Here is a 12,177-nt window from a genome sequence, read left to right on the forward strand (position 1 = left end):
TAATACATCATACAATAAATCATTATCTATTGTTTTTCACCAAAACAATGTATGGCAAATTATGGAGATATATGAGTTTTATAAATCCATTTAATAGACATGGGTAATTATTTATTACAGCTTGAGTAAATTTGAATAAAAATATTACTTTTATGAATATTTTTTAAATTAGTATTATAATTATATTATATAAATACTCGATAGTTATCCACTTACCAAGCAATAGACAATAATATATAAGTAGTCTTTAAAAAATTAGCACAGTTTATGATGAAATTTATAAGGTAGTAAATTACTATAATTTTTAAGATATCTATTAATGTATTTATAAAAGAAAACATATTGACAAAAAAAGTAAATTTTAGTTTAGTAAAAGCCAGTGCCAGGTGATTGTCAAAAGCACTTGGTGCCTTCCTATGTTTTTTATCTGGCAGTGACAGTTCACAGCATTAGGTATTAGACTGGGTAGTATTAACTGTTGTATTGCAACTCGGCTGTCGACATTCGGCAATCGGCAAGTAGTTACAAGTTTGCATTCGTGCCGTGAGCGAAGTAGATGTATCGTAATGTTACATTGAAAAAGTTTAAATATTTTTTTTACTTTATTAAAATGCAATTATAATTTTAACTATAGAGGTTAAACGTTGCACAATATTTTATAGTAAATTTAAACAAGAAATAACATAAAGGTAAGCAAATATTTTATGTTGTAATACATGCAAGTTGTTTTAACATAACATAGTAAACTTTGTAATATCATTTTAAATACAATATTTGTTCATTTATATAATATTTAGAACATTTGATATTTTATTTGTTATCACTTTACAGATAATATAAGGATAGGTTGTAAGATAAACAACGACATGTACATTAATTTTATAAATTATTATTATTTACATAGTATACTCAAGAGATATGAATCAATTGAATTGCTAGTACACGTGGTACATGTTAATATGTTCTAGCCGAACACAGCGTTCTAATTACTTACACAGACAATTTTATCCTTATTTTGCAATTTGTTTGCTGTCAATTTATTTTTAACTTTTTTGTTTCCAGCGTCGTTTCCATGTATTCTCATCTAGTATTTTATGTTAATTAAAATTCAGTCCCTTAATTGCACATCGTAATATTATTCTTCACATTTATTAGTCTTTTTTTAAGTAACATGTTCTATCATCTATCTATCTAAGATCTACATACAAATTCTTATTTTCACTAATTTAAGTAATATATCTTAAAATGATTTGGTATTCACTTTTGAACTTTCAAGCAAGTTTCTCCAAAAATAGTTTTTGATTTCTTTCAAGTAGCTTTTTATATCTAAAACCTCAGCTCTTAAAGTCGGATCTTCATTATTGATCTAAAATTAAAAGTATTTTTATGAACGTTTCTCTAAGACTCCTATAAATGAAGTTGTAGAGGAAACAACTTTAAAACATGAATGGAAAATGACGTATCGTATATTGCATTTATAAATAATAATTTGAGAATATTTATGAATATTAAAACAGCCCGTTTCAACTTTGTCGATGTAAACTTACACTAAGTATTCTGAGGTCGCAAGAAAAAAGATGGTCACGTCTCTTCCATAAAATAATATACCACTTTCTCTTTCTAACAAATCGAATAAAAAAAAAAAATTTGTGAGTATAAGGTGCTGCCTGATATAAATTTATCGTTTGGGTAATCGATTTAACTATTTTAATGCAATAAAATGGCTTATGATTATCCATATCCGATATCACGATTATGTTATACAGAGTCAGTGTCATGGTGACAACGAAAAAACATTAACAGGTTAACCCAGGTTGTTCTTTGCTTTTTAGAATTTATAACCTTGGAAGTTTGTAGAGGTCATATGACGTCAAAGCAGTTTAAAATTACGAAAGTAATGATTTGAAATGAGTGGTTCTGTAACAGTTACTTTGTATAGGACTCGCAAAAATCGATTTATTTAATTTATACAGCCGATGTAAATAATAATATTAAATTTTTCGATTGCGATAGTTTTTATACACGGAAATGCTAGTTTTATTAAAGTTTAGATTTATTTCAGTAAATGAAATCGTCAGAGACGACCATCGAACAAAAGTAATTAAATCTTTTTAATAAAATGAATAGCATTGACGGGCGGCCTTAGATATGGAACTGATATCTTGTGGAGGTTTTAAAGTAGGTACACTGTATATTAATCTGCCGCGCTTTAGTACATCTTGGGTTCCCCTATTACTACTTACTATCATTGCCCTAGAGTCTAGAATCTTCATTGTAACTATAAATAATATTAGATGGCAAACAGAAATTAATATCGAATAGAATCACCTAAAAAGAATTTATTTGAGCAAGTGCTAAGTAGGTATACACATATAATTAAACATTCGTTAGCACCTGAAAACATTTAAATTTTTTTCAAAATGATAACAGATAACATTAAAATACTTCACAACAATTTCCGAAAGTCTTATAACCAATCTTCGTTATTTTTTATTACTTTAAAACTATAGTGATTCTGTTATAAGCATTATTCAGTAAAACATTAAAAAATAAAATGGCAAAGGACTTTACATAATTCCAAAGTAAAGATAGGTAACTTTAATGACTAAATAGAGCTGGTGGTTCACGATCGTTAAAACGTAACAGTGGGTGTGTTGTGTGACGTTCGAATCATCTGACAATTGAGATCATTAATGCGAGGATGTGATTGTTAGTAACCCAAGTAACCCACACTGTGTCTTAAACGGTTTGTTTGTGACGATTTGTTGATTGCTTCACATTGGCAGAATTGCCTTTGATCGTTGCTGTATATTTTGATGTTTAAGTTTAAAAAGTAAACAGGCTATCATTATTCAAAATGTCAAAATGAAAGAAGTTACTAACAATAAGAAGTAATTTGAAAAAAGAATAGATTTTTAATTTACAAGTTTTCAATGCTTTCTTAATAGAGCCAAGCTTGAATGGGTTTGTCGACCGTTTAATTGGTCGATGTATGTACACGTCTTCGTTTATGCATTCAGAACTTTGTATTGTTTTTACGGTAAAATTTTATTCGCATTAACATAAAAGTCCCCACTCTACGTGTTTATATTTGATATTTTTTTTTTTATAAATGTTTATTTTATGTGATGTTAAAAATATATAGATTTCGAAGATAGTCAAACATATTTTTATTAACATAAATCTCTAGTCTAATATGAGATTAGTAGTTCAAAATAAAGAAGTCTTTTCACTTTTACTCTGCAGATTCGTCGTATAGTGTAGGTGCTAGGTACTATGCAACATTGGTCTACCTTTGTATCTAGTAATAATCTAAACCTCTTAATTAAAAGCGATCTCGGCAGACATCAAAAATGTAGGTACCAAGACACCCATTATTAAACCAAGTTAAAAAAAAGATATAACATTCACACCTCGTCTGCCCGTGATCACGACTGTTGCAAAGTAATCGACACGTCGGGGGTATGTAGTTTAAAAAAAAAAAATGTAACACATAGTAATCCGAAAATATTACTTTCATTTAAATGAATAATCGCGAAAGTCTCAGATCTCATTAAGATATGAGAGCTTGGTTTTTTTTAAATTAAATATTTTAATGTTAGGATTTTTTTAATGCCGATTTTAGCTTAAAATTAGATATATGGAAGACACAATTTATTCGTTAATTTTTGATATTAGAAGTATATTAAAAAGATATTATAAGCAATACGCGTGTATATATTTTTGTGTGTTTTTTGTATTGTAAAGTCTACAAATCTATATATTAATATTACAATTCGTAATCTAGTTACCATAACCCATTTTGTTACACTCGGTAACTCTTTTATAACGTTTCTAGTTAACCCCCTATTTAGCCAATTAATAGTCTATTGTTCTACTAATTAATATTTATTCAATTTGCTTTTATATCTCGTTTAGATCACGATACACGGCGACCTTGTAGATATTATTTAATTACTTATATTTTTAATACATTTTGCTCCAACGGGCTTAATTAAATTTTATGTAAATATGAAGCATCTACAGGAAACTGATACTAGTGTTTCTATTTTAGATAGTCTGAATTACTTGAGTATTTCTAAGCGTAATTCACTAATTTTACGTCATCAGAATCATGGAAGTAGTATCAGACATCCTGCAGCCCTACAAGGAGCTGGTGGGGACGGTGGCCGGCATCGTCACCACGGGGCAGATGTTCTCTGGAAGCTTCATCTGTTACGACATCTACAAACAAGGCAACACCAAGGGAACCAGTATCATGGTCTTTATTGGCGGTTTCATCATGTGGGTATATTTTGCTTCATTGATGTACAACACGCCCTATCTTTGGCTGTCCGTAAAAACAAAATAAAGCTGTCATCTACCCTCTAGGATGTTGGCTTCGCTATCAAAGTTCCACTACACTTATCCCAAGTCCCATCGTGACATAAAATAGGGACGTTTTCCTGCAGATACACATACGTATACATATATGTTCTAAATATCCTACAATTGAGATTTCCTTCTCATGTCTCATGGGAAGTTGGTACCCAAAAGCAAATTTTTTTAGACCTTGACTCTGTACAAGAACATTATTTTCTGATGACTAATTTGGTGTACCTGAGCGCTACCGGCTCTTATCACGAACGGATTAAATATCTTTATCATATTCTTTATCTGACAGTCAAGGTCAAACCTGAGTAATGATAGTAACGACATGCCACGAAATAATTTGGTTACTAGCTAAATATAGTCAATACTCTTTATTGTTAAGATGACATTATTTTTTTAAAATACGTATTATCTTAGGAAACAGTAGATATTTGATAGAAGTCAGTGACAGATGCTTAAATGCAACTGAGTCACTTTTTATGGTCCATGGTTAAAATTATTTTATAAAATTCAAGTCTACACCTAACAATTATAAACACTACCACGAAGACAATACGATGTAGACAAAGATAGAGCATAATGGCTTAGGTTTCAAGCTCACAACTCACAGGCGCTGTTCGGCTCTCAAGATCACATAAACCGGCCATTCTAAAAAGAATTGGTATATATGTTGTGTGTGCAGAGTTGGTGTTATGTATTGATGTAGCCACATTTATCCGTAGGAGTATCTTAAACATAAAATTCGGCTTCATCCTCCGCGATGACATGATGATTAAGGTGAACTTCGTCGGTCTCATGCTGAACATCGTCTACCTCATGGTGTTCTTCCACTACACCGCGGAGAAGGGTCAGGCGTGGTTCAACTTCGGTATAGGAGGCGCCGTCTCCGCGGGCCTCATCGCCTACAGCGAGATGGAGGACCCGACCCTCATCGAGAACAGATTTGGCACCATCATCACCATCTTCATGTTCTATTTGATATCCTCCCCGCTATTAGGACTGGTGAGTCTCGTGAACAGATTTATGTATTACATTATAATCCAATGTTATCGCTTATTAACTTTTTATATTAACTTACTAACTCCCTTGTATTTGAGCGCGTGATCACAAATTCGTTCCAGTGAATGATACATAAGCTATGGATTACTTTGATTAAATTGCTTGAATATGTTTTTTGGTGTACTTAAACTAACTGAAGAGAATTTAATGTATTTACATTTATTAAGTAATTGTTTGAATTTGAATTTAGAATAATGAACCTGACCAGCATGGCCGTTGTCAAAATATTTTTTTTTAAAGCATTCTTGATTTTGAGAAATTATTGTGTCGTATTTTGAGATCATTCAGAGCAGGCAGAATTCCAAAGTTAAATTATTTTTGAATTCAAAATAAACGAGTCCAAAAACCGATACCGGGGTGACCTTTTTGGAATTTATTAAGAAACTTGATTTTCAAAAATATTTGCCTTTTGGTTATAAAAAAATAAGTTCGTTAATTTATTTGTATGCGACTTATATTAAGGTTTCGTATTTTGAGATGTCTTTTTCTATTCTCATTAAACAAACTAATTTTGTTGTAAAAATATTTAAAGTATCTCGTTCTTATTATATTATTACCCAAGTATTAATTAGTAAAGAAACCTCTTTGTTGTAATGACCGCACATCCTGTCACTAAATGTCAAAGTCATTTATTTATAGACACAGATAATATTTTGTATGATATATAAATAACAAAATCAATATTAAAAAAACTATATTTATATTATTTTTTTTGGTGTGAACAAAAATTTATTCTAAATCTTCGTAGCAATGTTTGAAGGCTATAAAAAACTTATTTATTAACGATTATAATTTTGATCGCACATGGTAATACCTGTATATAGGTTGTAGCATTAACTAATTATAGTGTTTCTTTTCAATTTAACAAATATTAACATTCTTTACATTTACATCCAGTGATGTTTTCTACAGAAATATTTTTGTTTGTATATTTCAATTACGTTTTGTAGAATGCTTAATTTTGTATAAAAATATTTAAATTTGAACGAAGCTAATGACTGATAAACAAACAAGAACAGTCATGTTAGTTTAAAGAGTTCTTGATAACCGAAGTTTACCCTTGGCATGTTTTTGTTAATTCTAATTTTTATATATTGTCAGCGTGATGCCAAACAAGCTACTTTCATCGCGAGAAATTTGATGTTCCGTAGCTAGAGTATACCACTAATTCCCTGAAATATGGCGAGTTACAATGAAAAGAGCAAATAAGACCTATTTATACAGAATATCTTGTATAAATTCATATATTGTAATTTTTTTCATACCAAAAATTCAAATAACACGCTTATCTTGAATGATATTAACGCATTAGTGTCTGTTTGCAAAAATAACTTGTACGATAAAATTGTTAAGTATAATGTTATAACAATTCAACATTTCAGAAAAATATTATTAAGAATAAGAGCACAGCGGGTATGCCTTTTCCGATTATATTCTCGGGTACCATCGTCACCTTCATGTGGCTGCTGTATGGCATCATACTGAAGAACAAGTTCCTAGTGGTAAGTTTATCGTCCGACTTTAACCGACTTTAGCCGACTTTAAACGACTTTGGCCGACTGTAACCGATTTTAAACGACTTTAGCCGACTTTAAACGACTTTGGCCGACTGTAACCGATTTTAAACGACTTTAGCCGACTTTAAACGACTTCAAACGACTTAACTGACTTTAAACGACTTTAGCCGACTTTAGACGACTTTAGCCGACTTTAAACGACTTCAAACGACTTAACCGACTTTAAACGACTTTAGCCGACTTTGAACGACTTTAGCCGACTTCAGTTTAAATAATAACTATCAAGTCACCTAGGTGTAATGTTTTGTCGTTAGTTATTTATTTATTTGTGGTCATTGCGACATAACTTTGTTTCGTTGAAAATATAAAGTCTTACGTTTTGAAATAAAATAACGACAGTTCGTCATATCGATGTAAAAAAATCACATTAATATTATGAAAAAATTGAAGCTGCGACAATCGGGTTATTGCATCTCAGTCACTTTGCCAACTGAGCTATCGTGTCCTGACTGGAATCGGTGGCTTGTGCAAATTCTAAACATACACAACCTTTGAGTTCGGGTACTTGAATGACACTCAAGATTATTACGATAAAGATATAAAAATATATTAAATTATAAAACAACAACACATTTTAAGCCATTATTGTAGACATAGTGTCCACATGAAATTTTAAGGAATAAAATGCGGACTTCTCCAAAGAAATCTTGTATATCAATAAATTATTTATTTTTGAAAATTTATCTGATTCAAGGCTCTATAATGAATGCATTTACACCGAATATATTTATCTCTGAATTTGTCTGACCGATTTTGATGGAAGTGTCGCTGTCAGGTAACTGTAATCGGTAGGAAATTGTATAATTTTATTTAAAAAAAAATGTATATATTTGTTATTATGTTTTGAATAGTAAAAAAATACTTCTTCTAAGCGGATGAAAACGAGGGCACAGCGATTGAATGATAAGACACCACTGTCACGAGACCGTTGTATTTCAATTCAATATATTTTTTGTCTTACTCGGATCTAAACTGTGCGTTAAACAATGATTTGTCTTACAAAATACACGCAACGAATCTGTGATTCAAATAAAATGTTAATAAAAAAAATTATCGTACATTTTAAAATATTTCATTTCTTTGATTGGTTGTTATTATTTAACTGTTTGAGGATCAATAAGGAAACCTTGGTTACGTAATGGCTTTTTTGCGTCAAAATCTGACCTACCAATATTATAAAGAGCAGATACATACAAGACTACTTGACTTTCCATTGATTGATGAATTTTTGTTGGAACTTCCCAACAATAATTGCAGAATGTTTTTAAATTGTGTAATACACGTTTTCACATACTGAGATATACAAATTTATGTAAATGTAACTAATATTTTCGGATTATTTAAAAAAAAACTACATACTCCCGACGTTTCGGTTACCTAGCAGCAACCGTGATCATAACTGGTTTGCCCGTGATCACCATTGCTGCAAAATAACCGAAACGTCGGGAGTATGTAAGTTTTTGAAAATCATAAAATACGCGTAGGAATCCGAAAATATTAGTTCCATTTTATTGAATAGGTACTCGTGAATGTCTCAGATCTCTTTATCAGATTAACATAGTCTTTAATTATCTTAAAATATAAATTGATAATTACAGCGTAATAGTTGCGTTTTTGTAATTCTTACGATCTGGAATGCTTAAACCTAATTTATGTCAAGAACACCGCTCACAGAACCCGAGCGCAGTCCGTACGAACGAAGCCACGGGCAAGAAATAGTTTTAATGTTTAAAATATTGTGTTAACATTACACGTAACATTCCAGCTTCAGAACACGGTGGCTCTAGTGCTGTGTTCAATCCAGCTGTCCCTGTTCGTCATCTATCCGTCCAAGAAGAGCAAAGAGAAGAAAGCAAAGAAAACAAACTAGAGTAAAGACGATAACAATAAATGAGATAACATTTTTACGCTCGGTTTTTATAAACAGACATAACATACATCAGTTCAACGTTAAGTGTACAGTGAGAGTTATAAAATTATATATATATGCAACTTAATAAACATTATTATTATATAACCTGCGTCTATTTATTCTTACCACTTTTCTAATTTAAGATGATTTTGGCTAAAATAGATGGTTGGATTATTTTCTGGTAAATCGATTCCAAAGCTAACGAGATATTTGTAAAAAGATTTGTCTTAAAACACGTAAATATTCAAGTATGGTAAAGTCACAGTCTAATTTTTAAATCTTGTAAAATATAAGGCCCCTAAAAAACAAGCTTGTCGTTTGTCGCCGAGAGGAGTCCGTTCACTTTGCCTTTAAACTTTTCAAAGTCGATCTATATACATGTTTTGTATTTTCATTGATATTCACACGCGGCTGCAGTGGGCGGCAATATGTTACCGTCAAGCGTATTTTCCGTTATGCTTGCCAGTGATAACCCCTGGGACCCTCATCAGCAAGAAGGAGGCACCCGATTGGATTAGGAGGGAAAAAGCTTGAGGTGATCCCCTTTGCCGGTGAAGGGTGACACGTAGGAAGCGGCACTATACCGTCATCTAGCTCTGAATTAAACCTGTGATGGAGGGTAGAGTACACTCTTCTTCTTATAGTGGGTCTCCTATGTTGTGGCCTTCACGTCGCTTGAGGCATCACCCCAGCAGTATTGGTTAGCCCGTCACAGAGTCACAGTATCTCGTGATGATTCATTGTAACAATGACGGTCACTAACGATTTCAGCTGGTATTGCTGCTACTTAGGCTGGCGAGCCTTACATCACTCCATCTTCCTCTGAACAGACGTACATTAAATCTTTCTGAGAGCAAAAACATCTACTCTATACAATTTTTGAGAATTGCAAAAAAACTTGATTTTTTATATTGATTTATAACAACTTGCTTAGCATTTAAATGAAACTAATATATTTTCGGATATACTACGCGGATTTTAAAACTACATACTCCCGACGTTTCGGTTACTTTTCAGCAACCGTGATCACGGGCAGACGAGATGTGAATGTCTGTCAGTTGGTCCATGTTATTTATCACCTACCGCCATCGATTTCTTAATTTTCTGGCGTACCGCTCTAGATGCCGGCAGAATGCGCTTACGATGTCACGAGGTCCTGCGGTGTGGTCACGGACATGCGATTTTATATTTTTAAGGAGGGGGTCCCAGGTGTTGGAGAGATTTCAGCCATCTTCTCTATTGGAATTTGTATGTTTTTTAATTTCAATAGCCTCGGGGATTAACCGTGATCACGGTTGCTGAAAAATAACCGAAACTTCGGGATTATGTAGTTTTAAAATAATAAAATCCGCGTAGTATATCCGAAAATATATTAGTTTCATTTAAATGAATAAAACTCGCGAAAGTCTTAGATCTCATTAACTTGCTTAGCATTACGGTCCTTCGTTTGTTTAAATTCCACGAAACATTTTCAATATTATTATTTTTATATGAAAAGTGGCAAACGAGCACATGGCCTACTTGATGGGCCCGGCCGTAGTGAACGTCGCCCATGGACCTCCGCAACATAGATGTTGCGGATGCGTTGCCAACCTTGATTGTTGAGGAAAAGGGAGGGGTGGGAATAAGGAAATGATAGGAAAGGGTGGGAACGGGGAAAGGACAACCGGCTCTCTCACTCATCGGACGAAACGCAGCCACTAAAGGCCACTTCACGCCGATCTTCTGTGAGAGGGTGGTACTTCCCCGGTCGAGCCAGCCCATGTTCGAGCTGTAGTAAATTGACCACAGCCAGACTCTACCACCTAACGTTATTAACCTTATTATAATATAAATACAAAATAAAAGCAAACATATAAACTAGATACTTTTACAGAGTCATGGTTTATTTTACATTTATGTTTTTTTCATATTTTTAAAAGTAACGTAGTGATACATTATGATCATGGATTCGTTTGTAGCTGTGACTGTTAGTTCTGAGTCAATACGACATTTCTCAAATGGAAACACGTTAGGAAACTTGTCCAGGGGGAAGGAAAAGTTGGTGATTCGTAGTGTTCGCTAAAACAAATATGTTCTATTAATAAGAAAAGTGTTTGTTTTCTTCATAACCCCTAAAATATTTGGTACTTAATATTTTTACTTATCAACTCACAACTGGCAACGGACAGAACAATCCGATGCTTTTGACCATAGGTCCGATGAATTTGTCATATTCCATCAAATCGCAGAATTTGTGATGAATCTCTATGAAGGAACGGCGGTACTCGTTGTGGAGATACTCATTAAATACAACGTGTATCTGAAATATATTGAAGCGGTTGACTACATCAAAGAATTAAAACTTGACAGAGTTCCTAAGATGACACAATTTTATTAAAATTTAAAAATAAAACAGACTAATCATCTATAAATCATAGACCCAGTGTTCTAGTGTCTATGATGACAAAAAAGGGGGTGTTGATAGTTGATAGACAAAATCCACTTTTGATCGATATTTATTGAACGTTAAGTATTATTCAATTTATTAGACAAAGTTACACTGAATATGAGTTAACAAAATAACAGAAATTATCATCCTTTACTGTAAAAAATGTCAAAAATTATGTAAATGTCTCCCACAGAATAAAAAAAAGAATGATTCGTAAGGTTCGATTTGAATATGAAAAAGGGTGAATTTTAATCACTTCACAATAATAAACTAACCGTTACATTATTGTTCCATGACTTCTTCAATGTCATCTGAATATTGAAATAGTAAGCACTTGTTCTGCTGTATCTTTTTACATTGACACTAACATTGCTCAAGTACTTTTCATTAACATAGACCAACTTGGCTCGCTCTGGTATGATCTCCAAGCCCTATAAAGAGAATAGACACTCATTAAACCTCGCTGGTGAGTGATATAAATTTAATTGTCAAACTGGTGGAGTGGAAGTACATTATATATAGTGGTTAGTAGCAGTATACTATCGATAGCATTATGATTTCTAATAGGTTCCTTACGCAATATGTTACATATATAAGAATTGAAAGTCCCAGAGTCAATTGTATCCAAGATTTGAACATATTTTACGTTAATTTTCCTGTTATGATTCATACGTAGATTCAAATAAACATAATGGGTTGTACCTTAATTAATTTATCTCAAAATGATATTTAATTTACATATTTAAAAAGATATCTGATGTTAATGATTCCATAACAATGACTCTAAGTTCCACATGAGTGGTTTTTAATGAAACGTTTTATTATTT

General features: G+C 32.4%; 2 protein-coding genes across 3 annotated transcripts; one reads left to right on the forward strand and one right to left on the reverse strand.

The window, feature by feature from the left end:
• The first annotated feature begins 456 nt into the window (after positions 1-456).
• LOC116767571 (sugar transporter SWEET1) lies at positions 457-9,024 on the forward strand. Its single transcript, XM_032657957.2, has 5 exons — positions 457-689; positions 4,111-4,284; positions 5,094-5,373; positions 6,813-6,932; positions 8,773-9,024. Exons 2-5 carry the CDS (start codon positions 4,115-4,117, stop codon positions 8,875-8,877), a joined length of 675 nt encoding a protein of 224 aa, XP_032513848.2. The 5' UTR covers positions 457-689; positions 4,111-4,114; the 3' UTR covers positions 8,878-9,024.
• A 1,760-nt stretch (positions 9,025-10,784) lies between these two features.
• On the reverse strand, positions 10,785-11,743 carry LOC116767591 (uncharacterized). Of its 2 annotated transcripts, none has more exons than XR_004353322.2 (3): positions 11,320-11,505; positions 11,075-11,221; positions 10,785-10,980 (listed from the first exon to the last, which is right to left on the reverse strand). XR_004353322.2 is itself a non-coding variant. In XM_061527480.1 (3 exons), the coding sequence occupies exons 1-3, from the start codon at positions 11,659-11,661 to the stop codon at positions 10,816-10,818; spliced, it is 348 nt and encodes a 115-aa protein (XP_061383464.1). In that variant the 5' UTR covers positions 11,662-11,743; the 3' UTR covers positions 10,785-10,815. The 2 variants fall into 2 exon arrangements, 1 of the variants encoding a protein (XP_061383464.1); XM_061527480.1 differs by lacking the exon at positions 11,320-11,505 and adding an exon at positions 11,626-11,743.
• Between the last annotated feature and the right edge of the window lie 434 nt (positions 11,744-12,177).

Source organism: Danaus plexippus, assembly GCF_018135715.1.
Source record: "Danaus plexippus chromosome 9 unlocalized genomic scaffold, MEX_DaPlex mxdp_26, whole genome shotgun sequence".
NCBI classification, from domain to species: Eukaryota; Metazoa; Arthropoda; class Insecta; order Lepidoptera; family Nymphalidae; genus Danaus; species Danaus plexippus.